The sequence below is a fragment of the Botrytis porri genome (assembly GCF_014898465.1).
Source record: "Botrytis porri strain MUCL 3234 chromosome Unknown BPOR_016, whole genome shotgun sequence".
Taxonomy (NCBI): Eukaryota; Fungi; Ascomycota; class Leotiomycetes; order Helotiales; family Sclerotiniaceae; genus Botrytis; species Botrytis porri.
In genome coordinates this window covers 868,685-883,339 of record NW_024066090.1, presented here as the reverse complement: position 1 = coordinate 883,339, position 14,655 = coordinate 868,685, and the positions used below count along the sequence as shown (strand labels likewise).

The window sequence follows — 14,655 nt, the reverse complement described above, 5'->3', positions numbered from 1 at the left end:
AGGGTAGTATCTATTTGTGATGTCCAGCTTAGATTCCAACATGGATGTCATTCAATGCTCGTGTCTAGATTAAGCGTGGAAATATCATCGCTTACAGCATTAAGAGCTACGTAGTCACTCACTCTAATTTCATTCTCGCTAAGACATTTAATCATCACATCTGACATCTACGAATGACATTGTCCCCATCCGACTTGGAAATTGAACTCTCTGACTTAATCTTTCAGAATACACCATTTCATAACAATTTTCCTATCATCACGGGAATCATGAATTCTATGAGCTTCTTCAGGAGGATTTCATGAATATTTCATCCGCATTTCATAGTAGCCCGTGAATACTATATGTAATTTGGTATTTTTCAGTACACCTACAGGCCCCAAAAGCCCGAAAGTTACAGATACAGCAGCTGAGAGTTCATTTTGGGATCATTTGACATATGTCTTTATTCATTTAGACCAGGTCATACCTGTATTGCTTGTATTTCGAATTTTTTTGGTGTACCTTGGTGTTTTCAAGACCCAGTACCATGGGCCTCAAGCAACGAAAGTCCATCTCATAGATTTTCTATGTACATTTTGATTCATTTGGGTTCATTCGAGGTTAGAACACCATTCTTGGGCGTTCTTTAACCCATCTAAGGTTCATCGTTCCCTCCAATACATGATGAATTATTCAAAAGGTCTTTTCTGAGATTACTCAGCGTATCCCTCTACTCAAAATAACTAGATATTTAGCTCTCAGTATCATACAGTATATTTACAGGACCATCGAATCTGAAGTGAATCATTCAGTGACTTAACCCCCCTAATGATTAAAAAAATTCCTTGGCGTTGCTAATGAATCACCATATGGGAGTCCCTAATAGCTCGGAAAGTGGCATGTACTCGCCTAGGATACACCCCTATTCAACTATATCAGTGAATGTACTGCATCTTGAGATTGGTCTGACTACAAGTATTTCAGAATGACTATTTATAGCCTTAAGTCACCCATATCCATCGATATAAGTGTGAAAACACCACATTTTGAGGTGTTGTTACTGAAAAGGTCAACAGACTGATTATTCATTGCTCCGAATCATATACATTTGTATTTCGAGTATGAATATATTCTATTTCGAGGACAATTTGCCTCGAAAATATACAAGGAACCATAGATATAATGGTAAATAGATGATTGTACGCTATTTCGAGGTGTTTTTGACTCGAAATGTCAGTGAAGTGACACAGGAATACCTCGAATGACACAACATGAAAATGTCTCAAGAATTTGCATGGTTTCGAGGCATTTTTGACTCGAATAAAACACTTCTTAGCCTCAACTTTCGGTCTCCAATTGTGCTCAAATAGGACTGCTGCCACCTCTTCGGTACCTTTTCTTCTCCCTCTACATCTGGCATCATAACCTCTATGCATAATAAATCATGTTCTTCACCAGACAAGATCCACATATACCAGCGTGAAAAGCATACCTCTCAAATTCACACCAAGAACTTTACCGTCACTTGACAGCCTCTCGCTGATCTCCTCGCATAAAGTCTTGAGCTCCTCATCACGTCGGCTAAGCTCGTACGTGCACGAATTAACATTTTCCCTATCACAGCCAGCGTAGGTAGTCTTCATTCTTTATAATTTATGAAGTTGGTGGCTAAATGAAGGCAGTTTCTGACCCCTTAAGGTTGTTATTACATCACATAACAAAAAGAGTCTAATCCCTACACTTATAAAGTATGTTAGCATGTTCAATCCTTAGCCTACGACGAGTAAAGACTTACCAGTACAAACAGTATGTCTGATCACAGATGGCCTTCAGAATCCATCGACGAAAATGGCGAAAAATATATGACCGTTTGGTATAATGGAGAATGGCATAACAGTCGTAATCTTGCTCAAAACTTATCCTCTACCTCTCAATTACCACAATACACTCGACCCTTATATAGCCGAGACCAGCCTACCGTGTCATCGCCTTCTTATAGTCAGGGCTACTCAACTTCTCAGTCCTATTCCACCGGTGAGAACCAGCCTACATATCTTCCTCCCTCTAGTCAAGGCTACTCCTACACCAGTCAAACCTATGACACCAGTCACGGCTATGGCACTAATCAGGGCTACTCTGGCGCAAGTCAAGACTACTCTACCCAGTCCGCCCTTCAGAGTCAGATGTCTAGCATGAATGTCGGCACATCATACATGCAAGGCCGCGATCCAATCCCACCAGACAGCGGTAGAAGAGAAACAAGCTATGCTCCAAGCCCTACCCCTATCCAATACCAAACCGGCTACACTTCTACCCTTACGGGCGGATCCCAGATGTTTGAAGAGCCAGAAGAAATGGATCGGAGCCTAAGCTCAGTTCCCTCGGAAGCAATGTTTATAGATAGACGACTAGGCTCTGGTTCCGGTTCGGGCGGCTCATCGAGGCCCTTTAATTTTGATTATCAGAGTTCTATGGACAGTAATATACTTCGTTGTCCCTTTTAAATACCGGTTGTTGATCCCGGAACCCATGTATCTGACGGCAGTGGAGCTACACGCACATGCAATGCAGTAGCGGAAAAAGATATTAGATACTGCACAACGCATAGGAACGCTAGGCCACTTCAGATGTATTGCCAGACAATTTTAAGGGAGGAACAGGAGTACACTACAGACTCTGCTCGAAATTCAAGAGGTTTGGAACCAAAACTCAAGCAAATGGTAAGGCTGCCATCGGGAGCTTTTGATAATCCACGATGTGGCAACCCAGTGATCACCCAGCAGTTCTACTGTCTAAACTGTCGGCCTGATTTAGTACAATGTTCTTTCCAAGTTGCAAATCCGAATGCACGTCTATGCGACAGAGTAGGTCAACCAGAACTCGATCCACTTAATGCGTCGATTTGGCCTCGCGTTTACCAGAATTTCTGGAACTGTCCAGATCACAAAACGCGTATTAATCAGGGACCATACCCTCCTCCTGCTCGAAGGTTCTCATCTACTTCATACGGAGATCCAGAGCCGGGTTTGGAGATAGAGGAACCTGCACTATTTAAACAACTCCCAAAAGGCCAGAGGTCTGGAGTTTCCCGAGCGAGTTACGGTGGAGGAATGTATATGCACAAGGATAGCAGAAGCAATTCAGTAGAATATACCAAAGAACAATGGGAGGCAAAACTAGCGGAGGATAAAGCGGAGAGAGCGAGGGTAGAAAGAGAGCGCGAGCACAAGAAGCGAGATTCGGGAAGACATAGGAAGTCGTCTAGAGAGCAGGATGGGGAGGCAAGTGCGAGGAAGCATCGTCCTCGACATTCTAAATAAAATGTCAGAGAGAATTGGAAGCTAGCTTGTGTACATTAGTCCGTTGCTTTACCAAATACAAAGAATCGTTGCTTTTATCTCCCCGCCTCAGGCGAATATCACCTCCACGTATAGTCAACTCCAAACAACACCCGGCAACACTCGCTCCTTTGGAACCCACCTAGACCGATTCAAAATCATGAAATCAATGACATAGAATTTGGTCTAAGCCGTACGCTGAAGATTCGCTGCCCACTCACTCCTCTCCTTCCTAAACCCCTTCAAGCCCCATACTTCTCAGTCAGCCCACCGACCGGAATCTTCACCTTGAAAACCAATGCCTGATTATCAAGATCATACCCACTCCCATCACTATACGCGAACTTTCCTCCCTCTAGATACCCATCCTGCGTAATGAAATCATTATCACTCAGACTAAAAATATACTATATCGATCCCTCGTTAGCAAATCTCCCTCTATCCCTTTTCCCAAGAAACAAAACTTACCCATTCCCCATCCGTGCCCTCCTTCCCATCGACAGGCACCATAGCTATACTCTCCCACTTCTCATTCAACAATCCTTTATTCGTTTTCCCACCATTATGTACGCCAAACCTCTTCAACTCATCATTATCATTAATATCTAACCACGCGCAATACTTGGCCGTTGTAATTCCGCTCCCCAGAACCCCCGTCGAGCTCGCAATCGCACAACTAGCACAATCGTATTTCGTCCCCTTAACATTCGTCGCATTGCTGATATCAAAAATATCTATCTGTCTATAAATACTCTCCGTGCTATCCTGTCCATTTCCTGACCCTGAATCTCTAGCCAGAACCAAGAATTGTCCATTGGGCAAGGCATGAATTTCAGACTGCGCAGCTACTTTTGGGTTTTTGCTAGCTTTAGCCGTTGGATCTACCCAGAGAGGGAGCGGCACCACATATTCACTCAAATATAATGGGTTTCCCGGGTTTGAGATATCATATGAGAGAAAACGGGAATAGCGTTCCGTTTGAGATTTCAGACCGCCTTCTTGATTATTTGCTGCTTGGAGAAGTGTGTAGAGGGTTTTTCCATCGGCAGAGATACTGAGACCTTCAAATCCATGGTTGTTATCTCTACCAGTAGGATTATCGGCAGGTGAGACGTCATCGCCAGAACCTTGATCGGGATAATGGTAGGGAGAGTCAGCGGAGAAAGATTCGCTGCCATTACGCATGGGGATGAATGCATCTGGTGGTCGTATGGCGGATGTCATTGTGCCGGTAGAGTTAAAGTGGTAAATGTAGGGACCCTAGTGGATAGTTAGACAAGGTGAAACATTAGGAGACCGAGGAAACATACATATTCATCACTAACCCACCACCCTCCAGCCCCATCCAATACCAGCCCCTCAGCATCAACTGATACTCTCCTCCCTCCTGTCCCGTTTCCTCCAAATCCATCACCCGTGTACGTTGCCACGGGCAAATCGGGAAACCCCGCATAACTCAAATGACCCGATCCATCGGCGTCCAGCCCTGTCGTTGGTGTCCCATCTGGGCCAGAAAATAGAACCGTGTCATTATATATGAACCACAAATTATTTCCTGAGGGACTTTTCACTGTCGCATTAGACGCTGGAGTAAAAATGATGTCAAATATATGAACCCGACTTTGGAAGTTCAGAGTGCCTTCTGTATTCCTATTATGTCCATTAGTATTCTCGATATACCTCCATCCCCAAATACCTCAAGTGACTCAATCGTGGACTCAAGGACAGATAGATAAGTGGTCGACTAAGAGAAAAAGGGAATTGAAATGTAACAAACCATCCCCTATCTGGCAAAGCCCACAAAACCCCCGTATAACTTCCATTCCCTAACTTCTCCCAACTCTTTGTATCAATTGCAATGGCACTCCCAATCCCGCCAATTGTATCCCCGAATTTATCACGTGCAGTACCTGGAATATATCCATAGCCTCCTAGTGCCTGATACGTGTATGTATTTCCATTACATGTAGTTTGATTGACGTATGAATCACTTTGAGCTGCTGCCAGACCGAAGAGAGGGGTTACTGTAAGAAACTTTCTTAACGACATCACCAATGACTGGAAATCTTATCGAAAGTAGCAATGACAACAAGAAGAGAAGTAGAGGTATACAGGAACATTGTAAAGATCGCGAGGTAACATAGAGAACATATATTCTTTGCTCCGGGTGAAGCGAGTGCTAAGATACGGGATAAATATTGACGATCAAAGGATCCGTGTTGCCACCGGAAAACTAACCAATGAACGATGCAGCGTGCCTGAAGTTGAAGAGTAACCCCAGGTACAATTTTCCAGAGTGTTGCACTGAAGGATGAACTAATGACGAAGATTTATGCAAGAAGGGAAGGTCACCATGACTTGTGGCTAAATACATGCACGTTGTAACGTTGAGAGTCTTGATTGGTCGGCTCATTCTGACTGGGATATTTGGCATGGAGTAACCTGTGCATGTCAGCTTGGAAAGTACCTACCTACTTTATGAAAGAATTGTCACATTGAAAATATCCATAATTCCTTGATGCCATATTTATTGTGTAATCTGAAAATGCTTCTGCATTTTTTTCATATGTCGTATCTCATTCCCATTTCATTTCGCCCAATGCGTTGAAATTGCTCAAACTTCCTCCACCAACTGACACATGCACAATGTGCCTCCTAAATTCAAAGGTATCGAGAAATGAAAAATTGCTTCGCAAATGCCTATTGTGTATCGCCTCACGATGTTCATCGGAGAATTGAATCTAAACAGAAAATTACTTTTTTAGATAACAATATCATTCTGATCCTTCGTAGTAACTCCACGTAGGTAGCGACGTTGCTCCTAAATATTTGATATCATTGGACGAAAAAGTAAAAGGAAAAATCATTATCCAGATCGGACACCAGTGTGTCCTGCTAGATGTATATGGAAGTTGTTTAGAGATCATAAACATCCCAACCATCAAGTTTATTGGCGTTGTAGTTGATTCGGCGTTTTTGGTCTGAGGGTGAGGTTTCCGGTCGTGCAGAGTCGATCCGTAGCTCCTCATCAAGTCACAACTCATCTTCATCGTCGAGTTCCGCAGGCTTAATGAGTCCTCCGACCTTGGATAGACGTTCCCGCTCTGCGGCCTTGGCATCTCTTTCAGCCGTCTCTTTTTCTTCGGCGTAAAGCTCGGTATTGTCTCCAGCAAACTCCTTCAACGAGATTAGGAAATCCCGTAAATTAAGTCTGAATCGATCTGCAGAGTGATTCAGAGTGAAGAGACCCTCAACGAAGGCTTGAATTTGAGGTCTACAATGGATTAGTAAGGTATAATGATAGAATTAAGGGCAATGACTTACGCTTGAAGGTTAGGGAAGGCATTTTGCAACAAACTAGCCACAAAGTTTGTAAGGAAGTCTTTGTTGCTTGTATTCGGCGGTGCTTGATCCTGGACATAGATTGGCATTTGAATCTTTGGCGCGGTACCGTCAGCTGGGTGAACAAAGTAGAACATTCTTGCCAACAAAGTCGCTTGTGACTTGAATCCGGCTTTGTGGTCCGTATCGGTAAGTACGAAAAAGACATCCTGGAGGATTGGAACGAAGAATTGCTGGAAGAAAGCACTGGAAGTGGCGGGGTCAGTTTCTGCGATGTTGCTGATCAACTCCAAACACATGTTAAGACCGGCATGTTCAACCTCTCTATTGTCGTGCTTGCTAGCCCACATGCAAGAATCGATGACAAACTTGAATTGCCGGTTATCGAGTTTGAGGAGAGCTGGGAAGCAGTGAAGGTTGATTGCTCGGAGAAGGCTGAAAAACTCAACACGATGTTCTGGGAATTCCGAGAAATCCTTATTGATCATTTCCAAAGTGCATTCGAACACATTTGACATAATGTTTGGCACTTGATCTTCCATGAGGCCCTATATTAGATATTAGTAAGTGCTGGATGTATCTCCAAGATAAGGAGGCTAGAATGAGAAAGGGTATGCACCACTGAATACTTCGAGCGATATGGGGTCCAACGTACAGAAAGTTTGGTTATGATAACAGACATAACCTTGAGAACTTCGGCATCACGTGCACCTGGAACATTGCGGTTGTAATCGATCAGGACTGCTTCAAGAAGGTTTGGAACAATGTTGGTTCGAACCATCTCAAGATCATCGGATTTCTCAACGAACGTTTCAATGAGCTTGAGAATCTCCTTCTTGATAGTTCTCAGGCCTCGAACTCTAGGCATCTTGGTGGCGATTTCACCTATTAAAAATTAGCATCAAAAATTGTAAATGCGTTATGAGAGAACCACTTACCCTCACTTGCAACGGCTTCAGAAATCATTGTGCTGGTAGCCTTGTACATGGACAACATATCAAGGTAAATGCGACCGATTTGAGGATAGAAGTAGCTTCCAATCGAGGAACAAGCAGACACGTTAGTCTTCATGACATTGCCAATAACCTTGATAGTATCTGCATCTTGAAGAATTTGGGGATTAGTGTTTGCTTGGGCAATGATGGCATCCCAAGCAGCGTTTGGATATGACATCAGCTCAGCAATGAGTCTTTCCTGTGAATTCTTTTGAGGTTGAGCGGCAATCATGTAACCACATGCCTCGTAGAAAGTGTGTACTTGCTGTGGAGATAGATCACAAGTAATCTTGCGCATGGTTCTGACAATTTCCTCGATGAATGGTTCGGACTCGCCAGGTTGTAAAGCAACAAAATGACGCTTGCACTGTCTGGCAATCTTGATGAATGTATCACAGGCCATGTCTTGAACACCCTCGTGGGACTCGTGCATGAACTCAAATAACTTGTTGACGACTGTCTTCAAGAATTTCCAGTGAGCCTTCAGGAAACGTGGATATTGACCAACAATGTACATGATGTTACTGGCAACCACGGCTTTGTTGTCCTTTCCTCGTTTCATTTCAGTCAACCCGAGCAAATCCTTGATGACAGTAACCAAGAAACGTTTCTCAGTTTCTTCGTTCATTGCAAGGGAGATAGAGCCAATAGCCCAGCACAATGTGTTACAGTTGGCCCATGACCATTCGGTACCATCAACTTGTCGGGATAGCTTCTCAGTCATGATGTTCTCGGTATCGACTACGTCCAAATGAGTAAGATAAACCAAGCACTCTCTGGTTGTCTTGTACAACTGAATGGTGTCGCTCTCCTTGACGAATTCACGGACGATCTCTCCCTCATCGTTCTCAACAATCAAGACTTCCTCTGGTCTGACCATCTTTTCAATCATGACCACTCGCAAGTTCGAAAGTACTTCGTTGTACTTATGCTTTCTGAGAGGATAGTTGGCGAGGAGACTTGGGTTTGGAGCACCGGGACTCGAAATTCCGCCGACGCCCATTCCAACAAGAGGGTTGACGTCTCCAATAGGTAGTGACTGCTGTTCATCGTACAATTCTTGAACCAGTCTAGTCCAGTATTCTAAGCAAATCTTGAAGATCTCCCGGTCCTCAATTTGGGAAATTCGGATAAGGTAGAAGTGGCCGTGTGTGAGGAAATCACGGTTCGGTAGATTCTCTATAAGCTATTGGGATTATTAGAATGCACAAAGGAAGATTAAACGGGTAACAGAAAACTTACAGTAAGATGGGAGGAGAAAAAGTTGCACAAGAAAAGGGCCAAATTCTGGATAAACTCTTGGTCCTTGGAGTTACTCGAATTGTAAGTACTCTTGAGGTCAAGAGTCAAAGGAATAATCTTGGAAATTGTGGTCAAAACTTCGGTGAACATTTGAACCAATTTCTCGTCGTAGTTGTTCCCAGTACCAGTCTGGAGTCCTCCAATCTCCGTCAAACACTTCAATGTGACATTTCTGAATTCGGGCATCTCCAAAAATCGTTCTCTAAGAGTATCGATAACGGTCGTCTCGAAGATATAACCAAGCGGAATCCAGTTGAAGAATCGAAGGAGGGTCTCGAGGGTAGCCTTGATCAAACTTTCTTGAGTGGCGCTATTCAACACTTCGTTGCAAAGTTGGAAGATGGACGAAAACTCTGCACACATAGTCGTCTTCAAGTTCTTCGTCTTTGCCGAGGTCATCTGGTCCGCCGAGTAGTCGAAAACCTCCTCCGATAACAATCTCAAAATAGACATATTATTCTCGCATATCGATAAACTTGTGTGGCAGGAGGATATGATCTCGTTGATGAAAGTAGGCCAGTTGTGAGGCCATTCTTGCTTCAAGATAGAGACGAGGACGAGATTCAACTTGTTCAAGAGGACTCTTTGGGACCTCAGAGACTCTTCCGATCCGGAACATTGTATGATGAAACCAACGACGAAATTTCGGATACCTGGAACAAGTCAGTATTGCGTTTTAATCAATGATAACAACAGCATCTATTTACCTTGGCACTGCTCTCTGGGCAGAACCTTCCACCTTGTCATGATAACATGATCTAGTACTTGCAAACCCAAATCTAATAATTTGTCAGCGAAACAGCATATAGAGAACGTCAAGAAATTGTGACCAACATTTGGCTTGCGGATACGTAGACTCTTGTAATATCTTATCGACTAATAACCACGCATCTGGATCCTCCTTGAACTATATAGCATATCAGTATCGATGGCGATGTGGAACGAGAGAGAGATTTTCGGCGCATGAGGAAATCGTACCTGGTTCATTGCAGCCTGAGCGGCTTTTTGCTACGGAACAAACGCGTCAGTAAAGATCTTCCGGCACGAATAGATTCATTTGGATATATGGTATATACTCACAGCCTCACCGCGACCTTCATAGAAAGTCTTGACGGTCGCGTCAAGCTCTTCAATGGTGACAGCCATCTTTGCAGCTTGATTTAGGTATAATACCCTATCCTGCTCTCAATAGATAAGCAATACGCTTCAATATTCTTTTGTGCAGCTTGCGCTGTTACAAGAAACTTTATTAAAGAAGTTGATGGTATGTTTGAAGAAGTTGTTCGAAAATGTCAAGTTGAAGACTGTTGGACGCAGCCGCATGTTCAAAGTGCTTTGTGCCCCACTAAGAGGAGGGATTCTCTCAGCGGGCCTTGAATACCGATCGGTAAAACCAGCAGGTCAGGTGACTACACCAATATCCGTTCTCTCGGAAGAATTGTCCGTAAGGGAATTCCTCTGGTATTCATTCAGATTCCATTCAATTCATGACCTTGTTTTAGATCTTAATACGATATCCCGCAGTTCTTTCCCTTGTTAGGAATGTATTGATCTACTGTGGATTACGATTATGAGTATTTCATAAGCAATGACAGCAGAGTTATGGATGAGAAAACTGCATATACTCATTATACCCTTCGATTCTCTGCGTGTAGTGAATATGGGAGCTGTATAAAATCAATTCTCTTCTATTGTTTCTACCTATCTTTGATCATTAATTTTCATTATTTAGTTTACCCGCTCTTTCATTCTCTTGCATAAACTCAGTATGATCATCGATTCTCTAAATTGATGGCGAATGAGAAGTTTACATCTACTCGATGTTCCCCTTGATCCTCTCTCTGTCTTGGGACTACATCTCTCATTATGCTCCTTAGTCCTCTTGTTCTAAGACGAAACATACCTCTTAATATGGCCCTCTGCTGCTTGTATCAATACTTGCCTCACGAGCTCGTATATACTTAGTAGTATATACTTGTGTATCCCTTCTGCTCTTATAAAACATCACTCATTGCCAAGATCCATGTCATATATGTTGTTTCGCTCACAGCTGTTCATATCTATATCATGATAATATTCATCAGATCAAGCGATCCAAATTCATGAATTAGATTTCATATCTAGGCATAGATTACCCATCACCCAAGAAGCTTCTTCCTCCAAACACGTTCACTAACCGAAATTTCGATATATCACATTCTTGCCCAAGTACCGATATCTACCTAGGTATCTGTTGAGTGCAGGATCTTGTGGCAAGCTGAGGCTTCCATACAATCTTCCAATTTCCTTCCACCGAATTGTATCTAAATTTCCGGACCAATGAGTTTGCGTTTGTTACACATGAATGTACTGTCCAATAGGTGTCAAGGCAGGATGGGTTGCTTGTACGACCATGGAAGCCTGGGGAGGCTAGGAGTCTTTTCTTATAGTTTCTTTATCTTTCAGGTTGAATTTATTAATTACATGTTAGAGCAGAGTATTACCTGTATTGCTTCATGAGTAGCAGACCATAATACATTGGAATTTCTAACATTTCCAAGTCAAACCATTTTGTATGATTGGCAAACATCGAAAGATTGGAATAATGCAATTGTGGGAGGGAAACAAAGACAGGATTAAAGCTCCTAGTTGATTGCTGTCAAAATCTCTTTTAACGAGACCAACATATACACAGAGGTAATTTCAGCAGTATGTTTTCAAAGCATAGGACCTATATATATCAATCAACATTCCATCAAAGAAATATATGGATATGGTCCCATGATCTCATCCCTCAATACAATTAATCTATACCAAAAAAACAATCCTCCATTTTAACAACCTAACCCCAACACCCAACTTCTCACGAATAAGAAACCAATGCAAACTTCCCGCACATCAATACTTCTCTCCCAAGATTTCCCATTCGTTTCTATATTCATATCTCCTCTACCTAATACCCACTCCTCCTTCTCTGCTACTCACACATTCGATATCCATATATACCTACCTACATACCTCCTCAAAACTACCCTCACAATTTCACAACCATTCCACACATTCATATACATATACATATAAACAATCCCTCCAACACGCTCCAGCATCCCATCCCATCCCATCCCATCCCTATCTCCCAGAAACAAAAAGGCAATCTATAATTCCAGAGACCAAGCAAGCAAACAATCACTATATACATACATACATACATACTCACTCCACCATCTCCGGGATAACATAACTCCTTCCAAAATGTAGGTATTTTCCCAAGCTTACACAGTTATAATTTATACACACCATCTCTCATCCTCATCCCCAAGCACCGCTAAATCAACCCCTGTATCTAATTCCTGCTTTTGATACCTCCCAGAATACCTCAATCCTCAAGCTCCTTGATCCGAAGCAAAAAATGAATCGCATTTATTCTTCATATACTCTCTCCATCCCCTCTCTCCATCCCCATACACATCCATTCCCATTCATTCCCAGCAAGCAAATACCCCAATCCAACCCAACCCCAGCCCCGTAACACCCTTTCTCCCCACATCTTTTTTCTCTACAAAGAAGAGAAATAAAGAGAGAGAGAGGTTCATTCAATACTCAAATTGCATATATAATACCTACCTATCTACCAATATCCTATTAACATCCTATCAACATCCTACCAATATCTTACCAACATCCTATCAACATCCTATCAACATCCTATCAACATCCTATCAACATCCTATCAACATCCTATCAACATCCTATCAACATCCTATCAACATCCTATCAACATCCTATCAACATCCTATCAACATCCTATCAACATCCTATCAACATCCTATCAACATCCTATCAACATCCTATCAACATCCTATCAACATCCTACCAATATCCCATCAAAAACTCATCACCACCCTCTCATCTCACATCTTTGATTCCCAGACTAAGGAATTATCTATCCACCTAATAACCATCTACCTCAAACATCTTATCTCACCTCGTTGCTACATTCAAAGCTCAAGAAGACATACATACAAAGTCCTTCGTTTATTCATTCATGTACCTATGTACCTAGTATTTATATGCATTCATCCAAATTCATCCATTTATTTTACATAACCACCTACACAATAATTTTATCCTCTCCAAACTATCCACATGTTCCCATGCCCACCTAAGAGTGATTTTGAGTTCCCCTAAAAGATCCAAAGATACCATGATGGTTTTGCACAATGCTGATCTCTGCCCATAACAATATAGAAAGTACACATCACTCCATCCCATTCCATTCCTCAACACCACTCTCAATTTTTACATCCCTCCAAAGAACGCAACTAAGCCTTTTCATACCCCGCCTCCTTCAATCCGGTACCAAGTGCCTCAATAGCCTTCTCTACATCCCCTCTACCCTCATCCATAACACTAACTCCCATATGTCCCACCCTAATATACTTTGTCGCAATCTCTTTATGCAAGCCTCCTGCAAAAATAACTCCCTTCTTCACCAAATTTGGCAATAACTCTGGGGCTTTAACACCTTCTGGAAGATAAATAGCAGTCATCCCATTTGCTTGATCAGCAGGGTTAGGCGCCAGTTGTTTGAACCCTAGATCCGCGACTGCCTTTTTGATTTTTTGTGATGTAGCTTTATGTTTAGCAAAACGTTCAGAGAGAGGAATAGAGAGAATTTGGGTGAGAGAAGTGTGTAAAGCGTGGACTAGTTGAGGAGATGGTGTGGCGAAGTAGGATGGCTTTTTAGCTTCGTAGTTTTGCATTACTATTTTCCATTAGCATCCCATCGTATGCACCAAAAATGCAAATGTCGAACTTACTTGGCAGCCAGTTCTTGAATGAAGCAAAATACGATCCTGGAGGAGACTTCCTAGCCTTGAATGACTCAATCGCTCTACCACTATAGTATGAGATTGAAAGACCAGCTGGACAACCAATCGCTTTCTGACTTGCCGTAATAACAGCATCCAATCCCCAACTATCAAATTCAATGTCCTCGCATCCTACACTACAAACGCCATCTACCACAACCAATGTCTCAGGAGAAACGCGATGAACAAGTTCACTCAATTTCTTCAACTCGCTCAAAACTCCCGTCGAAGTATCCACATGAGTCACGGTGATCAACTTATATTTCTTTTCCTTCAACGCCTTTTCAATCTCATCCAATTGAGGTCTTTCCCCAATCTTGGCCTTCAATTGTGTAGGTTTGACTCCATAAGTTTCAAAACAATCTGCGAACGAATCTGCAAAATAGCCGGTATGAAGAACCAATACCTCATCACCTGGTTCCGCCAAATTTGCAGCCACGAGATCCCATCCAAGAGTACCGGAACCGGAAATGACGAGGGGTTGGGAAGAGGGATCGGTAGATTGGAAGAGCTTGCGTAGCATAGAGAGAGTTTCGCCGAAGACTGCTACGAATGGGGCACTGACGTGACTTTCACTGTGTTATTTGAGAGTTTGTCAGTGAGATTTTTCATTCAAAGCCCCCGATCAATTTAGTTATGATAATAAGTAAATACATACCTATAATGGCTCATAGACTGCAAGACAGCATCATCAAACTCAATTGGGCCCGGAATGAGCAAAGTAGGATGAGCTTGTTGAGTCGACATTTTGATATTATTTTCTTGAGCTTGTGTGGAATTACTGAAGCTTCTCAATGGTGTTGTAGATACCGAATTGGTAGAGTTGTCGAGTAAATTGGGATTTAT

General features: G+C 42.5%; 4 protein-coding genes across 4 annotated transcripts; 1 reads left to right on the top strand and 3 right to left on the bottom strand.

The window, feature by feature from the left end:
• Positions 1-1,790: 1,790 nt before the first annotated feature.
• On the top strand, positions 1,791-3,302 carry EAF01_010472 (uncharacterized protein; the record flags this gene model as incomplete). The annotated part of the gene is made up of 2 exons (XM_038918729.1): positions 1,791-2,460; positions 2,656-3,302. 2 exons carry the CDS (start codon positions 1,791-1,793, stop codon positions 3,300-3,302), a joined length of 1,317 nt encoding a protein of 438 aa, XP_038765954.1.
• A 96-nt stretch (positions 3,303-3,398) lies between these two features.
• Positions 3,399-5,760, bottom strand: EAF01_010471 (uncharacterized protein). The gene is made up of 4 exons (XM_038918728.1): positions 5,098-5,760; positions 4,631-4,970; positions 3,789-4,580; positions 3,399-3,727 (listed from the first exon to the last, which is right to left on the bottom strand). The coding sequence occupies exons 1-4, from the start codon at positions 5,367-5,369 to the stop codon at positions 3,563-3,565; spliced, it is 1,569 nt and encodes a 522-aa protein (XP_038765953.1). The 5' UTR covers positions 5,370-5,760; the 3' UTR covers positions 3,399-3,562.
• Positions 5,761-5,812: 52 nt separating this feature from the next.
• EAF01_010470 (uncharacterized protein) lies at positions 5,813-10,285 on the bottom strand. The gene is made up of 9 exons (XM_038918727.1): positions 10,040-10,285; positions 9,938-9,967; positions 9,794-9,866; positions 9,667-9,738; positions 8,900-9,612; positions 7,601-8,843; positions 7,318-7,547; positions 6,645-7,210; positions 5,813-6,594 (listed from the first exon to the last, which is right to left on the bottom strand). The coding sequence occupies exons 1-9, from the start codon at positions 10,103-10,105 to the stop codon at positions 6,354-6,356; spliced, it is 3,234 nt and encodes a 1,077-aa protein (XP_038765952.1). The 5' UTR covers positions 10,106-10,285; the 3' UTR covers positions 5,813-6,353.
• Positions 10,286-13,260: 2,975 nt separating this feature from the next.
• Positions 13,261-14,556, bottom strand: EAF01_010469 (uncharacterized protein; the record flags this gene model as incomplete). The annotated part of the gene is made up of 3 exons (XM_038918726.1): positions 13,261-13,703; positions 13,759-14,384; positions 14,468-14,556. 3 exons carry the CDS (start codon positions 14,554-14,556, stop codon positions 13,261-13,263), a joined length of 1,158 nt encoding a protein of 385 aa, XP_038765951.1.
• Between the last annotated feature and the right edge of the window lie 99 nt (positions 14,557-14,655).